The sequence below is a fragment of the Saccopteryx leptura genome, chromosome 11, assembly GCF_036850995.1.
Source record: "Saccopteryx leptura isolate mSacLep1 chromosome 11, mSacLep1_pri_phased_curated, whole genome shotgun sequence".
Classification (NCBI taxonomy): Eukaryota; Metazoa; Chordata; class Mammalia; order Chiroptera; family Emballonuridae; genus Saccopteryx; species Saccopteryx leptura.
Window position 1 is genome coordinate 47,152,360 of NC_089513.1, and position 19,118 is coordinate 47,171,477.

Here is a 19,118-nt window from a genome sequence, read left to right on the forward strand (position 1 = left end):
ATGGCCATGAATTTAGGGTCTAAAATAAATGTAGGACTATTCAGATACATGTATTTTTTACATCAGTTTTGGTAATATGTATTTTTTAAGGAGTTGGCCCCTTAAATTTAAGTTGTCAGATTGATTGGTGTAGTATACCGTATTTCCCCATGTATAAGATGCTCCCATGTATAAAATGCACCTTAATTTTTAGGCCCAAAATTAAAAAAAAAAGTATTACATGAAGTTATTGAACTCAAGTTTTATTCATCATAAAATTTATACAACTCATTATCACTGTCAAAACTCCCACTCATTAGCTTGTCCTCATCTGTGTCTGATGACAAATCACTGCCTTTAACAATGAGCGCAAAAACAAGCGCGAAAAAGCAGGAAATGCAAGTTAATCCCCCCTACAACCATTGTATAAGATGCACCCAATTTTTAGACCCCAAGTTTTTTGGGGGTGCATCTTATACATGGGGGAATATGGTACTTTTAAATTCTAGAATCTGTAGTGCTGTTTTTTTCTTGCTCTTTTAATTCCCCTGGGTGTTGGCGAATTTTGATTTTGTTTTTATAAAAATAATTTTTTTAAAATTTTATTTATTGATTTTAGAGAGAGAGGAAGGGAGAAAGAGACAGAAACATTGATCTGTTTCTGTATATGCCCTGACCAGTGATCAAACTTACAACCTTTGCATCTCCGGAAAATGCTCTGACTGAGCTATTCATCGATTCTCATCCCCAAAGAATCAGCTTTTCTTGATTTATTCTTTTATTGATTTTCCCTCTTCATTCTTTTTACTTTGGTTTTGGTTTTAATATACAGTAGTACCTTGTGATACGAATTTAATTTGTTCTGTAACTGAGCTCGTAAGTCAGTCAACTTGTATATCAAACTGCCATACTGGACCCGTGCGCCAACTAGTGGCAGCTTCTGAATCATGACTCGTATCTCGGAATTTCGCTCAGATCTTGAACAAAAGTACGGACCGAGTCTCAGCTCGTATCTTAAAAAATTCGTATGTTGGTATCTCAAGCTACCACTGTATATACTTTTTGTAGTTTCTTCTTTTTTGCCAGAGAGAGGGACAGATAGGGACAGAGGAGAAAGCTGAGAGATGAGAAGCATCAAGTCTTTGTTGCGGCACCTTAGTTTTCGTTGATTGCTTTCTCATATGTGCCTTGATGGGGGGAGGGGCTGAAGCAGAGCGAATGACCCCTTGCTCAAGCCAGTAACCTTTTGGTTCAAGCAAGCGACCATGGAGTCATTATGATCCCACACTGTAGCCAGCAACCCTGTGCTCAAGCGTGATGAACCCGTGCTCAAGCCAGTGGCCTTGGGGTTTTGAACCTGTATCCTCTGTGTCCCAGTCTGACGCTCTATCCATTGCGCCATTGCCTAGTCAGGCTACACTTTTTCTAGTTTAAGGTAGAAACTTTATTAATTTTAGAAAGCTATTTTTGTTTTGTCTCTTTTGCCTATTTTTCTTTTGTGTGCTTGCCTGCCTTATTTATTTTTTTATAATTCTATTTTCTTATTAATTTGGATTATAGTCATTTTATGGAAAAAAATTTTTTTTGTATTTTTCAAAAGTGAGAAACGGAGGCAGAGAGATAGACTCCTGCATATGCCCAGCTGGGATCCACCCATTCTAGTGCCTGAGGCATAGGCCATGGAGCCATCGTCAGTGCCCAGGCCAACTTTGCTGCAGTGGAGTCTTGGCTGTGGGAGAGGAAGAGAGAAAGACACAGAGAAAGGAGAGGGGAAGGGTGGAGAAGCAGATGGGCGCTTCTCCTATGTGCCATGGCTGGGAATCGAACCTGGGACTTCCACACGCCGGGCTGATACTCTATTGCTGAGCCAACTAGCCAGGGCCTGTTTTACAGAATTTTTAAAGATTTATGTAGTTAGTGATATCAGTCCTTTCAACTTTTATGTCAGTTTAAAAAAATTTAGGCCCTTACCTGGTAGTCCAGTTGGTTAGAGTGTTATCCAGATATGCCAAAATTGTGGGATTAATCCCTGGTCAGGATATATACAAGAATCAATCAATGAATGCATAAATGGGTGGAGTAACAAATCAATGTTTCTTCTTCTCTAAAATCGATTTAAAAAATTAAAAAAAATTAACTTGGCAAGATTTTTTTGATTCACATATATGTTTTTCTAATTGTTTTTTACATTAAACTTTAATTTGTAATTCAATTTTGGTGTGGCATGCTATGAGATAGTGAACTGGTAGTAATATTTTTTCTAAATTATTGACTTTACCTCAACATTCTTTATTTTTTCAATTTTTCTAATAATTATAAATGACATTGTTTTGGTCTTCTTTATTCTTTTCCAGGAATTTCTTTGCTATTGTCATGGGTATTTTCTATATGAATTAAAGATTTTCTGAAGTTTCAAAAGGAATTTTGTTAAATTTGGATAATTTGGAATCATATCTTTATAGTAATTTTTCCAGTCCAGAAACTTGTCATGTCCTTCAATTTATTTAAAGTTTTACCATTTTCTTACTACATACTTCTTGTTATGTTTACTATAAGGTATTTGTTGATATTCTTTCATTTCTGTTATATTTTCTAACTGGCTGTTGTTAATACAGTCTTTAAATATTTGGTTTACCTGAGACAGTTGTTTCCTGAAAAAGTCTTGGGTGATGGCTTACTTAGTACTGCTCTGCCATTATCTTATAAAAAGTGTAAAGCCTGACCAGTTGGTGGTGCATTGGATAGAGTGTGGGCCTGGGACATAGATGACCCAGGTTTGAAACCTTGAGGTTGTTGGCTTGAGTGTGGCCTTATCCAGCTTGAGTGTGGACTCACCAGCTTGAGCTCCAGGGTTGCTGGCTTGAGCATGGGACCCCTGGCTCAGCTGGAACACCCCCTACTCCCCCTCACCCCCCGTCAAGGCCCATATGAGAAACCAATCAATGAACAACTAATGTGCCTCAACAAAGAATTGATGCTTCTTATCTCTCCTGTGTTATCTGTCTCTCCATCTGTCTGTCTGTCTCTTGCTTAAAAAAAAAATAGTTTCAAAATAACAGGTGAGCTGGGCACAGTGGTGCACACTTGTAGTCCCAGCTACTCGGGAGGCTGAGGCAGGAGGATCCCTTGAGCCCAGGAGTTCTGGGCTGTAGTGTGCTATGCCGATGGGTGTCCGCATTAAGTTTGGCATCAATATGGTGACCTCCCAGGAGCAGGGGACCACCAGGTTGCCTAAGGAGGGTGAACCGACTCAGATTGGAAAAAGAACAAATGATAGAATGAGGGTTATTGGATTTTAACAATAGGTACTCTTTAAGACTGAGTTTATTGACCTTATTAATTTCCTAATTTTAATTTTTTAGACATTTTAATTTTATGCTTTTTTTTATTATTAAACCACCACTTGGGTTGTTTTTTCTTTAAAATCTCTGTACCCTTTTCTTTGTTTCATGTGTTCATATCTTCCAATTAAGATACTGAGTATGATCTTGTTCACATTTCAGGAATATGAGATTTAGGATGACATTTTCTTCATTGGCCTTTTGTTGTATAGAATGTAACATATGTGCTGAATATAAGTATTCCATTAGGTTAATAATGTGTAGAATTACAGAATTGAGTATTTTGAACTTATGTGTTTGGGTTGATGTTTTCCAATAATAGAGATTTAATGCTTTCAAAATACATCTATTCACATGTAAATAATTGTTTTAGTTACATAATAGATATTCACAGAAAGAATCTTATTAGTGCTTAATTTGTTTGTTATGGGAAGAAATTATGCCATTGTCTTTTTTTTTTTTTAGGAGAGACAGACACAGAGAGACAGATAGGGGTGAGATGAGAAGCATCAGCTTATATTTGTGATACTTTAGTTGTTCATTGGTTGCTTCTCATATGTGCCTTGACAGTGGAGGGGGGCAAGCCAAGCCAGTGACTGGGATCATGTTGATGATCCCATGCTCAAGCTGGGGACCCTGCACTCATGCCACCTTAGGGTTTTGAACCTGGGATCTCATGGTGCTCTATCCACTGCGCCACCACCAGTCAGGCTATGCCATTAAATTTTACAGTGATTTTCTTTTCTTTTTTGTTTATTGACTTTAGAGAAAGAGGAAGGGGGAGAGAAAAAGGGGGACATGAACATCGATCTGTTCCTGTATGTGCCCTGACCAGGGATCAAACTGGTAACCTCTGTGCTTTGGGAGGATGCTCTAACCAACTGAGTTATCCAGCCAGGGCTATTAATTATTTTTATTTTACAATGATTTTTTTCTTTTGTATTTTTTTCTGAAGTGAGAAGCGGGAAGGCAGAGAGACAGACTTCCGCATGTGCCCACCCAGCATGCCTACCGGGGGGTGATGCTCTGCCCATCTAGGGCATTGCTCTACTGCAACCGGAGCCATTCCATGCCCTGAGGCAGAGATCATGGAGCCATCCTCAGTGCCCAGGCCAGCTTTGCTCCAGTGGAGACTTGGCTGCAGGAGAGGAAGAGAGAGAGAAAGAGAAAGTAGAGGGGGAAGGGAAGAGAAGCAAATGGGCACTTCTCCTGTGTGCCCTGGCCGGGAATTGAACTCAGGACTTCCACACGCCGGGCCGATGCTCTACCACTGAACTAGCCGGCCAGAGCAATGATTTTCTTTTTTATTTATTGATTTTAGAAAGAGGAAGGGAGAGAGAGAGAGAAAGAGAGGAACATCAGTCTGTTCCTGTGTGTATGTAAATTTTTTTTTTCTTTTTTTTTATCTTTCTGAAGCTGGAAACAGGGAGAGACAGTCAGACAGACTCCCGCATGCACCCGACCGGAATCCACCCGGCATGCCCACCAGGGGCGACGCTCTGCCCACCAGGGGGTGATGCTCTGCCCCTCCGGGGCGTCGCTTTGCCGCGACCAGAGCCACTCCAGCGCCTGGGGCAGAGGCCAAGGAGCCATCCCCAGCGCCTGGGCCATCCTCGCTCCAATGGAGCCTTGGCTGCGGGAGGGGAAGAGAGAGACAGAGAGGAAGGAGGGGGGGGTGGAGAAGCAAATGGGCGCTTCTCCTATGTGCCCTGGCTGGGAATCGAACCCGGGTCCCCTGCACGCCAGGCCGACGCTCTACCGCTGAGCCAACTGGCCAGGGCCTGTGTGTATGTAAATTTTAATGATCATTTGAAGAATTATCTAATATGTGAACATTCTCAACCTGCTTTATGACAATATTTTTTCTTTAGCTTTATTGATTTATAATTATGTAGAGTAAAATATACTTTTTTAGTGTATAGTTTGATGAATTTGGTTAACTTTGTATAGTCATGTAACTGCACCACAATCAATACAGACGTTTTACCACTCTGAAAAGTTTCCTTGTGCTTCTTTGCAGAATAGCTGGTGACCTCTGGCCTAAAGCAGCCATATTAGTGCTTTTATTTATTTATTTATTTTTATTTTTAAATTTTTTTTTTTTTTTTTTTTCATTTTTCTGAAGCTGGAAACAGGGAGAGACAGTCAGACAGACTCCCGCATGCTCCCGACCGGGATCCACCCGGCACGCCCACCATGGGGCGACGCTCTGCCCACCAGGGGGTGATGCTCTGCCCATCCTGGGCATCGCCATGTTGCGACCAGAGCCACTCTAGCGCCTGAGGAAGCGGCCACAGAGCCATCCCTAGCGCCCGGGCCATCTTTGCTCCAATGGAGCCTCGGCTGCGGGAGGGGAAGAGAGAGACAGAGAGGAAAGCGCGGCGGAGGGGTGGAGAAGCAAATGGGCGCTTCTCCTGAGCTTCGATTGCCCTGGCTGGGAATCGAACCCGGGTCCTCTGCACGCTAGGCCGACGCTCTACCGCTGAGCCAACCGGCCAGGGCTTATTTTTTTTAATAACAAAGATTTTTAGAATATTTACACAGGTGTGAAACCTTCTCTACAGTGTAATTTTAGAACATTTCCATTACCCTGAAAGAAATGCATGTCTAGTTAAAGTCATTCTCTCTTCCTATCTTCAGTCCTAGCAACTGCTAATCTACTTTGTGTTTATAAATTTACCTTTTCTGGCAAATAGAAGCGTGCAATATGTGGTTTTCTATGTCTGACTTCTTTCATTGAACATAAAAATGATTGTATTTTGATCATTTTATGAAATTTTTTTGAAAAAAAACAGGGAATGACTCTTCTAATGATGGGATCTGCAGATGCTCTTCCTGAGGAACCTTCAGCTAAAACTGTCTTCGTGGAAGATATGACAGAAGAACAGTTAGCATCTGCTGTAAGGCAAACCACGTTTTATATGATCACTGCTTTTCAGAAGCACAGTTACTAATGTCCCTTTCAGAAAGTAGCATCTGGATATTGTGATTTAATTACTATCAAGCTGTATGTTGTACTTTATTTATTTTGAAATTGACTTAAAGGAGTGTTTTTATAATTAGATAATTCATTGTAAAGTCAATATCTGTAATAAATATACGTCTGGCAGTTAGTCAGCACTATTTAGGTGTTTACTGTTATTTTTATGAGAAAAGAGGCTCAAAGAGGTTAAGTAGTATAAATGTTAGGATATTTAAATTCTTGAAACCTTCCATGTTGAAATACATACAGTTGGTTTAGAAACTAGCTAACATATACTTGTCAGGTGTTGTCACTATTTTTACCACCCAGCATTTATGTAGTACCATTTTTTTATTGTATTTGGAAGTGTTTCTATGTATATTTTGTCACCCTGTTGTGATGATAAGCCTGCAAAGAGGACAAGATTGATACGACTGTCTTTATTTTCATTTTCAAGAAAGAAATTTAACGACAATGATTGTTAATATGATGCAAGAAAAATTTTTGTTGGGAGATAAAACATGTTACCTTAGGGCAGTGGTTCTCAAATTTTTGAAGTCAGGGCACATTTAAAATCCTAAAAATCCTAAAAATAATTGTACGTGCACTATATACAGATTTCTGAGAAATATGTTGTAATAATTAAGTCAAATATTAAAAAAAATAAAGTCCAAGCGTGCTTTTATGGTAATTAAATGAAATAAATATGACAAAATTAAATTTATTCTGACATTCTAAAACATTTTTATGTTACATTTTTTGAGTTATGCTTTTTAGAATTTGTAAAAAAGTGGGGTTAAAAAAATAAAAAAATGAAAAAGTTATCTTTTTATATATATAGATACATTCTTAGTAAGATTTAGTAAATTCGTCAGGTCCTGGTGCGAATGTGTTAAGTTTTTACATTCTTGTGAAACATGAACCTGATGTGTGTTCTAGCGATTTCTTCATTGTTTGGGCATGTATTTGAAAGGCAAACTCATTTCCTTGTTGATACATTGAAGAATTCCTCTCTTTTAACTCTTAAATGTGTTGAGTGCAGAAAACCCCCACCATACATTTCATCTTAACTTTACACCAAACAAAGGATAGAAGAAACTTGCCTCCAGTCTTTCCAGGGATCATGGGGGGTAGTGTAAACAATCCAGCACCACAGCTTTATAATTTTTTTTTTTTTTTAATTTAATTTTATTTATTCATTTTAGAGAGGAGAGAGAGAGGGAGAGAGACAGAGAGAGAGAGGAGAGAGAGACAGGGGGGAGGAGCTGGAAGCATCAACTCCCATATGTGCCTTGACCAGGCAAGCCAAGGGTTTCGAACCTGCGACCTCAGCATTTCCAGGTCGATGCTTTATCCACTGCACCAACACAGGTCAGGTAGCTTTATAATTTTCAAGAAAGAAATTACTTGAAACAGTTACTGTTAATATGATGTAAGAAAAATTTTTGTTGGGAGATAAAACGTTACCTTAGGGCAGTGGTTCTCAAACTTTTTGAAGTCAGGGCACATTTAAAATCCAATTAGGTTGCCTTTTGCAACCTAATCAGGCAAGTGAGGTGGGGGGTTGGGAAGACTATCAGTTTACAGCCAATTCCCCACACCTCTGTCCCCAAAAATCTAAACTTCAAAAACCCTGTTGGATTTTTGGTCCCCAACAGGCACATATTTCTCTGGAATACAATAGGACGGACCTGGAAATCTTGTAGGGCGCACCAGTGCGCCCTGGTGCACATTTTGTGAACTACTGCCTTAGGGTAAAGGTGGAATATAAATTGGTATGAGTTGGTAAATTTTACTTGCTATAAAGTGTGAACTTTAGTGCTTTATATACACTGTCATTTTATAAAAATGACTTAATTCTTTTCCTTATCAGATGGAATTACCATGTGGATTGACAAACCTCGGTAACACTTGTTACATGAATGCTACAGTTCAGTGTATTCGTTCTGTGCCTGAACTCAAAGATGCCCTTAAAAGGTAAGACAAAGAGAAATGTTTTAAGTATTCTGTGGTAATGGAAGATCACCTTTGGGTGAATAGTGTTTTGTGTGTATAGTATCTTTTTATTTTGTCCCAGATATTTTTTTTACCTTTTTTTTAATTGATTTTAATTTATTGTGTTTACATGGATTCTAGTGTTGCCCCGAATGCATCCCCCTCCCCCGTATTCCCCTCAACATCTCCCTTGCCCCTTCCCAGAGCACCCTCCTCCATTCCCTTCAGCTTTATCCCATCCTATCATCCCCTTTCCCTCTGTCCTCTTTTCCTCTGGTCCCTTTGATCCCTCCTTTGTCTCAATTCCGTTCCTCAGTTCACATTGTTCCTTGGATTCCTCAAATGAGTGAGGTCATATGATATTTTTCTTTTTCTGCCTGGCTTATTTCACTTAACATAATAGTTTCCAGGTCCATCCATGTTGTTGCAAAAGGTAAGATTTCCTTCTTTTTCATGGCCCCATAGTATTCCATTGTATATATGTACCACTGCTTTTTAATCCACTCGTCCACTGACAGACACTTGGGCTGTTGCCAGATCTTCACTATTATGAACAATGCTGCCATAAACACAGGGGTGCATTTCTCCTTTTGAAACAGTGCTATGGTGTTCTTGGCGTATATTCCTAAAAGTGGGATAACTGGGTCAAAAGGCAGTTCGATTTTAATTTTTTGAGGAATCTCCATACTGTTTTCCACAGTGGCTGCACCAGTCTGCATTCCCACCAGCAGTGCAGGAGGGTCCCCTTTTCTCCACATAGCCAGCACCTATCCTGTGTTGTTTTGTTGATGAGTGCCATTCTGACTGGTTTGAGGTGGCATCTCATTTTGTTTTTAATTTGCACTTCTCTAATGATTAGTGATGTTGAACATTTTTTCATCTGCCTGTTGGCCATCTGTATGTCCTCTTTGGAGAAGTATCTATTCAGTTCTTTTGCTCATTTTTTTGATTGGATTGTTTATCTTCCTAGTGTTGAGTTCTACAAATTCTTTTTTTTGTATTTATTTATTTATTTATTTTCCTGAAGCTGGAAACGGGGAGAGACAGTCAGACAGACTCCCGCATGCGCCCGACTGGGATCCACCCGGCACGCCCACCAGGGGTGAGGCTCTGCCCACCAGGGGGCGATGCTCTGCCCCTCCCGGGCGTCGCTCTGTCACGACCAGAGCCACTCCAGCGCCTGGGGCAGAGGCCAAGGAGCCATCCCCAGCGCCCGGGCCATCTTTGCTCCAATGGAGCCTTGGCTGCGGGAGGGGAAGAGAGAGACAGAGAGGAAGGAGAGGGGGAGGGGTGGAGAAGCAGATGGGCGCTTCTCCTGTGTGCCCTGGCCGGGAATTGAACCCAGGACTTGCGCACGCCAGGCCGACGCTCTACCACTGAGCCAACCGGCCAGGGCCGAGTTCTACAAATTCTTTATAAATTTTGGTTATTAACCCCTTATCAGATGTATTGTCGAATATATTCTCCCATTGTATAGTTTGTCTTTTTATTCTGTTCTTATTGTCTTTAGCTGTGCAAAAGCTTTTTAGTTTAATATAGTCCCATTTGTTTATCCTGTCTTTTATTTCACTTGCCCATGGAGATAAATCAGCAAATACATTGCTGCGAGAAATGTCAGAGAGCTTACTACCTATGTTTTCTTCTAAGATGTTTATGGTTTCACGCCTTACATTTAAGTCTTTTATCGATTTTGAGTTTATTTTTGTGAATGGTGTAAGTTGGTGGTCTAGTTTCATTTTTTTGCAGGTAGCTGTCCAGTTTTCCCAACACCATTTGTTGAAGAGGCTGTCTTGACTCCATTGTATGCTCTTACTTCCTTTGTCAAATATCAGTTGTCCATAAAGCTGTGGGTTTATTTCTGGGTTCTCAGTTCTGTTCCATTGATCTATATGCCTGTTCTTACGCCAGTACCAAGCTGTTTTGAGTACAATGGCCTTGCAGTATAACTTGATATCAGGAAGTGTGATACCTCTCTCTTTATTCTTCCTTTTCAAGATTGCTGAGGCTATTCGTGTTCTTTTTTGGTTCTATATAAATTTTTGGAATATGTGATCTATATCTTTGAAGTATGTCATTGGTATTTTAATTGGTATTGCATTGAATTTATAAATAGCTTTGGGTAATACAAACATTTTAATGATGTTTATTCTTCCTAACCATGAACACAGTATATGCTTCCACTTGTTTGAATCTTCCTTGATTTCTTTTATCAATGTTTTATAATTTTCCGAGTTCAAGTCTTTAATCTCCTTGGTTAAATTTACTCCTGGGTACTTTATTTTTTTGGTTGCAATAGTGAAGAGGATTGTTTCCTTAATTTCTCTAACAGTTCATTGTTAGTGTATAAAAATGCCTCTGATTTCTGAGTATTAATTTTATATCCTGCCACCTTGCTGAATTCATTTGTCAGGTCCAGTAGTTTTTTGACTGAGACTTTAGGGTTTTCTATATACAATATCATATCATCTGCAAATAATGATAGTTTTACTTCTTCTTTTCCAATTTGGATGCCTTTTATTTCTTCTTCTTGTCTGATTGCTGTGGCTAGGACTTCCATTACTATGTTGAATAAGAGCGGTGAAAGGGGGCAACCTTGCTTTGTTCCTGATCTTAAGGGGATTGCTTTTTTCTTTTTAGGTTTTTTTCTTTCAAGATTTTATTTTTATTCATTTTAGAGAGAGCTGAGAGAGAAAGAGAAAGGGAGGGGAAGGAGGAGGAAGCATCAACTCCCATATGTGCCTTGACCAGGCAAGCCTGGATTTCGAACCGGTAACCTCAGTGCTCCAGGTCAACGCTTTACCCACTGCACCACTACAGGTCAGGCAAGGGGATTCCTTTTAAAATTTGCCCATTGAGTATGATGTTGGCTGTGGGTTTGTCATAGATGGCCTTTATCATGTTGAGGTATGTTCCCTGTATTCCCACTTTGCTGAGGGCTTTGATCATGAATGAGTGCTGGATTTTATCAAATGCTTTTTCTGCATCTATTGAAATCATCATGTGGTTTTTCTCCTTCCTTTAGTTTATGTGATGAATCACATTGATTGATTTGCAAATATTGTACCAGCCTTCCCTCCTCAGAATAAATCCCACTTGATCATGGTGTATGATTTTTTTTATATATTGCTGGATCTGGTTGGCTAATATTTTGTTGAGGATTTTAGCATCTATATTCATCTGGGATATTGGTCTATAATTTTCTTTTTTTGTGTTGTCTTTGCCTGGTTTTAGAATCAGAATTATGCTTGCCTCATAAAAGGAGCTAGGAAGTCTTCCTTCCTCTTGAAAATTTTGAAATAGCTTGAGAAGGATAGGAGTTAGTTCTTTCAATATTTGGTAGAATTCACTTGTGAAGCCATTGGACCCCGGGCTTTTGTTTGTTGGGAGTTTTTTGATAACTGCTTCAATATCATTTGTTGTAATCGGTCTGGTTAGGTTTTCTGATTCTTTCCAATTGATTTTTAAAACATTATATGTTTCAAGGAATTTGTCCATTTCACCTAGGTTGTCTAATTTTTTGGCATACAGTTCTTCATAGTATTTTCTTATTATCCTTTGTATTTCTGTTGTGTCAGTTGTTATTTCTCCATCCTAATTTCCAATTCTATTTATTTGAGTTCTTTCTCTTTTTTTTTTCTTGGTGAGTCTGGTTAAAGGTTCTTTGATCTTGTTTACCTTTTCAAAGAACCAGCTCTTGGTTTCATTGATCCTTTGTATTGTTTCTTTAGCCTCTATCTCATTTATTTCTGCTCTGATCTTTATTATTTTCTTCTTCTACTACTTCTGGGCTTTTTTTTTTTTTTTTTTTTTTTAATAGAGGAGAGGGAGAGACAGAGAGAGAGAAGGGGGGGAGGAGCTGGAAGCATCAACTCCCATATGTGCCTTGACCAGGCAAGCCCAGGGTTTTGAACCGGCACCCTCAGCATTTCCAGGTCGACGCTTTAACCACTGCGCCACCACAGGTTAGGCCTACTACCTCTGGGCTTTACTTGCTATATTCTTTTTCTAGTTCTTTTAGAGGCAGGGGTAAGTTGTTTATTTGAGCTTTTTCTAGCTTCTTAAAGTATGCCTATAATGCTATGAACTTCCCTCTCGGTACTGCTTTTGCTGTGTACCCTACATTTTGAGTTGTATGCTCATTATCATTCATTTCTAGAAATATTTTGATTTCTTCTTTGATCTCACTGTTAACCCATTTGTTATTTAATAATATGCTGTTTAGTTTCCAAGTGTTTGAGTATTTTTCAGTTTTTCTGTTGTGGTTGATTTCTCGTTTCATGCCATTGTGTTCAGATAAGATGCTTGATATGATTTCAGTTTTCTTATATTTGTTGAGACCGTTTTTGTGCCCTAACGTGGTCTATCTTACAGAATGTACCATGAGCACTTGAAAAGAATGTATATTCTGCTGCTTTAGGGTGAAAGGTTCTGAAGATACCTACTAAATTAACTTGATCTAATGTGTCCTGTATGTCTGCTGTTTCTTTGTTAATTTTCTTTCTTGAGGATCTATCTCAAGGGTAGTCAACCTTTTTATACCTACAGCCCACTTTTGTATCTCTGTTAGTAGTAAAATTTTCTAACCGCCCACCTGTTCCACAGAAATGGTGATTTATAAAGTAGGGAAGTAACTTTACTTTATAAAATTAATAAAGCAGAGTTACACCACGTTAAAGCATATAATAATAATTATTTACCAAATACTTTATGTTGGAGTTTCGCTAAGTTTGGCAGAATAAATCTTTATAAAACAACTTACTATAGTTAAATCTGTTTATTTATACTTTGGTTGCTCTGCTTCTGCTCACCATAAAAGCTGGAACGCCCACTAGTGGGCGGTAGGGACCAGATTGACTACCACTGATCTATCTAGTGGGATATTGAAATCCACTAATATTAAGTATTGCTGTTGATCTTGTCCTTTATATCTAACAAAGTCTGCTTTATATATTTAGGTGCTCCTAAGTTAGATGTGTAGATATTTATAGTGTTTATATATTCTTGTTTGATTGCTCCCTTTATCATTATGTAATGACCTTCTTTATCTCTTACTATAGTCTTTGTTTTAAAGTCCATTTTGTCTGATATAAGTATTGCTATCCCACCTTTTTTTTAATTTCCATTTGCATAAAATATTTTTTTCCATCATTTTACCTTCAGTCTATGTGCATCTTTTGTTTTAAGATGTGTCTCTTGTAGACAGCCACCCTATGTATGGGTCCTGTTTTCTTATCCATGCAGCTACCCTATGTCTTTGGATCGGATCATTTAATACATTTACATTTACGGTTATTATTGATATGTAGTTGTTTCTTGACATTTTATTCTTTAAAGCTGTATTCCTCTTTTGGTATATTCTTTCCCCCCTTTGATCTGTTTACAACAGGCCCCTTAATATTTCTTGTAGCATTTGTTTGGTTATAATGAACTTCTTGAGTTTTTTTGGTCTATGAAGCTTTTTATTTCTCCTTCAATTTTAAATGATAGTCTTGCTGGATAAAGTAGTCTTGGTTGTAGGCTCTTGTTCTGTATTACTTTGAATATTTCTTGCCATTCCCTTCTGGCCTCAAGTGTTTCTGTTGAGAAGTCAGAAGTCATCCTTATGGGGGAACCTTTATAGCTGATAGCCTTTTATCACATAGCTTTGATATTTTAATCATGATGTGTCTTGGTGTAGATTTCCTTGGGTTTCTCTTTAATGGAATTCTCTGTGCTTCTTGAACTTGTGTGACTTTTTCCTGCATCAATATAGGGAAGTTTTCAGCTATGATTTTTTAAATCAGATTATCCCTTGTTCTTTCTCTTCTTCAGGAACCCTTATGATGTGGATGTTAATTTCTCTTCCTGTTGTCACAGAGCTCTCTTAGTTTCCTGAGACTTTTTGAGTCTCTTTGTTTTTCTGCTCTGCTTCTGTGCTTTCATTTATCTTGTCCTCTAACTTGCTGATTCTATCCTCACCTTCATTTATCTTGCTTTTAATTCCTTCCATTGTGGTCTTCATTTCTGATATTCTATTTGTCATTTCTGACTGATTCTTTTTTATTATTTCAGTGTCCTTTTTTATACTTGCTATCTCTTTATTTAGTTGTTTGTTATGATCCTCTATTGTTGTTCTAAGATCTTTGAGCATTCTAACGATCATTATTTTAAACTCTGCATCTGGTAATTTGGTTATATCTGACTCATTTTCCTTTTCTGGGGATTTCTCTTGATTCAGTTGGGTTGCATTTCTCTGCCTTCCCATTTTGTCTGTGTATAAGAAAGGTTTGGCCACTGGCGTCCACTGGATGTGGCCTCCATGTTCCCTAGGTGTGGTCTGTCTGCAGGCCCATCACTCCCTTTGCCGCTACTTCGGGTGTTTGGGTATGGGAGTTACTGGCACCGGCCGGCTGTTGCTGTCGCTACGATTTCCACCTCTCTTCCATGGGAGCAGCTGTGTTCAAGTTTCTGGTCTACAAGCCTTGGCTTTCACCCTGCCGTTGAGGGTGGGGCTGCACACCACGCCCTGGGCCGCAAGCCTCCTTTTTTTTTTAGTAGCTTTATTGAGATAATTAATTTATCATATCATTTATCCTTTGAAAATGTTAATTAAATGGTCTTTATTATATTCACAAGGTTGTGCTACAGTCACCACATCTAATTGTAGAATATTCCCCACATCTCCAAAAGTAACTCGTCACTCCTTATACCCTTCCCACCTGCAGCTCTAGGTAGCCATTAATCTATCTTCTGTCTTAACAGATTTACCTATTCTGGACATTTCATATAAATAAAATCATTCAATATGTGGTCTTTTTGTGACTAGCCTATTTTACTTAGCATATTATTTTCCATGTTCAATCATGTTATAGCTTGTATCAGTACTTTATTCCTTTGTATGGTTGAGTAATATTTAATTGAACGAAGATACCACATTTATTTTTTCATTTATCAATTGATGGACATTTGGATTGTTTTCAGTTTTTAGTTATTATGAGTAATGTGGCAGTGAACATTCAATCACCAGTTTTGTAGATGAGTTGTTTTTATTTTCTTGTTAATGAATAGATTGAGTTAGAGAGGAGAGGGGGAAGTGTGGACAAAGAGATGGACACTTCTCCTGTGTACCCTGGCTAGGATCAAACCTGGAACTTCCACATGCTGGGCTAACACTCTACCGCTGAGCCAACTGGCCAGGGCAGGCAAGCCAATAATTGGTTAAGGAGAATAGTTTTCCATTAGTGATTACTACTATATTACTAGATGTATAAACCACACCTTAATTTTGGGGCCCGAAATTTGACAAAAAAATATACAGTGATACCTTAAGATACGAACAGACCAACACACGATTTTTTTTTTTTTTTTTAAAGATACGAGCTGCAACTCAGTTCGTATTTTTGTTCGAGATCCAAGTGAAATTCCAAGATACGAGTTGTGATTTGGGAAGCTCCCGCTAGTTGGCGCATTGGTGTACGGGTCCAGTATTGGCAGTTTGATATACGAGTTGACTGACTTATGAGCTCGGTTACAGAATGAATTAAATTCATATTTCAAGGTACCACTGTATTACATGAAGTTATTGAACTCGTTTTATTCATCATAAAATTCATACAACTCATCACTGTCAAAACTCCCATACATTATTAGCTTGTCCTTATCTGTGTCTGATGAAGATTTACTGTCTTCAACAATGAGTGCAAAAACAAGCACGGAAAAGTGGGAAATGCAAGTAATAAAACTACAACTGAGTATAGGATGCACTCAGTTTTTAGACCCCAAATTTTTCGGAAAAGGTGCATCTTATACACGAGGAAATAGACTATATTGCTATTTTACTTTTATTTCCAAATATATGTTGTAATGATTTTTTTTTTTTGTAGTTTTCTGAAGTTGGAAACGGGGAGACAGTCAGACAGACTGCCGCATGCGCCTGGCCGGGATCCACCTGGCATACCCACCAGAGAGCAATGCTCTGCCCATCTGGGGTGTCGCTCTGTTGCAACCAGAGCCATTCTAGCGCCTGAGGCAGAGGCCGCAGAGCCACCTGGGCCAACTCTGCTCCAGTGGAGCCTTGGCTGCGAGAGGGGAAGAGAGAGACAGAGAGGAAGGAGAGGGGGAGGGGTGGAGAAGCAGATGGGTGCTTCTCCTGTGTGCCCTGGCCAGGAATCGAACCCGGGACTCCTGCATGCCAGGCTGATGCTCTACCACTGAGCCAACTGGCCAGGGCCTGTAATGATTTTTTTATATAGAATTTACTCATAAAATTGGCTGGTCCAACCTTTTATTTTTTATTTTTTTGTATTTTCAGTATATGGTTTGTTTCTTTTAGTCAGTTTTGGTAATCTATGTTTTTTACGAATTTGTCCGTATGTCTTTAAGCTATTATAGCATAAGAGTTACTTTATTTTTGGACCTGTATTATTTCCCTGTTTTTATTGTTTGTTATATTTGTTTTTTTATTCCCTGATTATCTTGCCAGAGGTTTATAGATTTTATTTTTCACAGAATCAGTTACTTCAGTTTTCTGATTCGTCTTTTATTTATTTGTATTAATTTTTTCTATTTTCCTTAGACTTGTTTTGTTTTCTTACTTCTTGCATGCTTGGATCATTTATTTATATGTATATAGTAATGAAAGTTTTTAATTCTGAGGTTTTGCTATTCCTTATTCATTAGATAATACTGTTCAGATATTTTTTAAAAAACACTATAGACCCTAGCCGGTTGCTCAGTGGTAGAGTGTTGGCCCAATGTGTGTATGTCCTGGGTTTAATTCCTGGTCAGGACACACAGAAAAAGTGACCATCTGTTTATACACCTCTCCCCCATTGCCTTCTTTCTCTCCCTCTTACTCTTCACAGCTATGGCTCCATTGGTTCTAGCACATCAGCCCTGAGAACTGAGGATGGCTCCATGGAGCCACCAAGAATAGCTTGGTTGCAAGCATGGCCCCTGATGGGCAGAGAACATTGGCCCCAGATGGGGTTGCTGAGTGGGTCCTGGTCTGTCTCTATCTTCCTCTTCTCACTTGGAAATGAAGAAAAAATACATAAAGTAAAAAACACTATAAAATCTCTTGTCTTTTTGCCCAAAGTGTTTCTTTTTCCTTTTTAAAAATATTTATTTTATTGATTTTAGAGAGAGAGGAAGGGAGGGAAAGAAAGACCAGAACATCAGTCTGTTCCTGTGTGTGCCCTTACTGGGGGTTGTACTGGCGACTTGACACTTCAAGACAATTCTCTAACCAGCTGAGCTATCCAACCAGGACCCAAAGTGTATTTTTAATTATTGAATTATAATCAGAAAAGTATACAAATGAATTATCCCAGAAGGAACATATTCATGTAATCAGGACAAATAAACAGCACTCCCTAGATCTCCTCACCTATTCTTTACTAATCCCTTTGCCCAGCCTTCTTTCCGAAGCTAATACTAACCTGAGTTATTTTTACTACTTTGAACTCTTTATGAACAGAAACCTAAAGATGGTGTTTATCTGGGTCTGGCTCATTATATTTGATTTTTCCACGTTGTGTTTATGTGTAGTTGTAGTTCATTCATGTTTGTGCTATGTAGTATACCATTTATGTATATACTACCAAATATTCACTTTCCTGTTGAATGTTTAGGTTGATCTGGTGTATGATTGTTGTGAGTATTTCATAGGTAGAGAAGTCAAGACATCCTTGTTTTTGTAGGTGATACAGTATAATAGACGATAAATTGACGTTAATTATATTCAAATTTTCTGTATCCTTATTTAATTTTTATTTATTGACTTGACAGATCACTAAAAAAGGCACTCCCTTGGTTCTTTTGTCTGTAAAACTCAGTATTTCTATCTGTTAAACCCCTCAGTATTCATGTCAGTTTTCTTTTCTATTTTATAACAATTTTTCTTTTTGACAGAGAGATTGAGTCAGAGAGGGACAGATAAGGACAGACGGGAAGGGAGAGAGATGAGAAGCATCAATTCTTCGTTGTGGCTCCTTAGTTGTTCATTGATTGCTTTCTCATATGTGCCTTGATTGGGGGTCTACAGCAGAGCGAGTGACCTCTTGCTTATGCCAACGACCTTGGGCTTCAGGCCAGTGACCTTTGGGCTCAAGCCAGCGACCATGGGGTCATGTCTATGATCCCACGCGTAAGCCAGCGACACTGCGCTGAAGCCAGTGACCTCAAGATTTTGAACGTGGGTTCTCTGTGTCCCAGTCCAATACTCTATCTACTGTCTACTATGCTGTATCTACTGTGCCACTGCCTGGTTAGGCTATGATACTTATTTTTTAAATGAATGTATATAATTTAGACATTATTATGATTATTGTGTATTGAAAAATTTTTTAAAATGTTTTTGTTTCAGCACTTTTCAACACATCTAAATAAATGGAAAAAGGAAAAACAAAACTCTCCAGTTGAATATAACTTTAATGATATTTTCTGTGACCTTCTATTCTACTTAAATAATCATAGAATGTTTTTTTTTTTTTTTGTTTTTTGTTTTTTTTTTTCATTTTTCTGAAGCTGGAAACAGGGAGAGATAGTCAGACAGACTCCCGCATGCGCCCGACCGGGATCCACCCGGCACGCCCACCAGGGGCGACGCTCTGCCCACCAGGGGGCGGTGCTCTGCCCATCCTGGGTGTCGCCATGTTGCGACCAGAGCCACTCTAGCGCCTGAGGCAGAGGCCACAGAGCCATGCCCAGCGCCCGGGCCATCTTTGCTCCAATGGAGCCTTGGCAGCGGGAGGGGAAGAGAGAGACAGAGAGGAAAGCGCGGCGGAGGGGTGGAGAAGCAAATGGGTGCTTCTCCTATGTGCCCTGGCCGGGAATCGAACCCGGGTCCTCCGCACGCTAGG

General features: G+C 39.1%; 1 protein-coding gene across 1 annotated transcript in view; it reads left to right on the forward strand.

The window, feature by feature from the left end:
- The window catches only part of USP14 (ubiquitin specific peptidase 14), a 59,236-nt gene that overhangs the window by 15,239 nt on the left and 24,879 nt on the right, over nucleotides 1-19,118 (forward strand). The window contains exons 4-5 of the mRNA XM_066352336.1: nucleotides 6,116-6,220; nucleotides 8,156-8,259. Of these exons, the coding sequence (XP_066208433.1) occupies nucleotides 6,116-6,220; nucleotides 8,156-8,259 (209 nt within the window). The remainder of the gene's footprint in view (nucleotides 1-6,115; nucleotides 6,221-8,155; nucleotides 8,260-19,118) is intronic.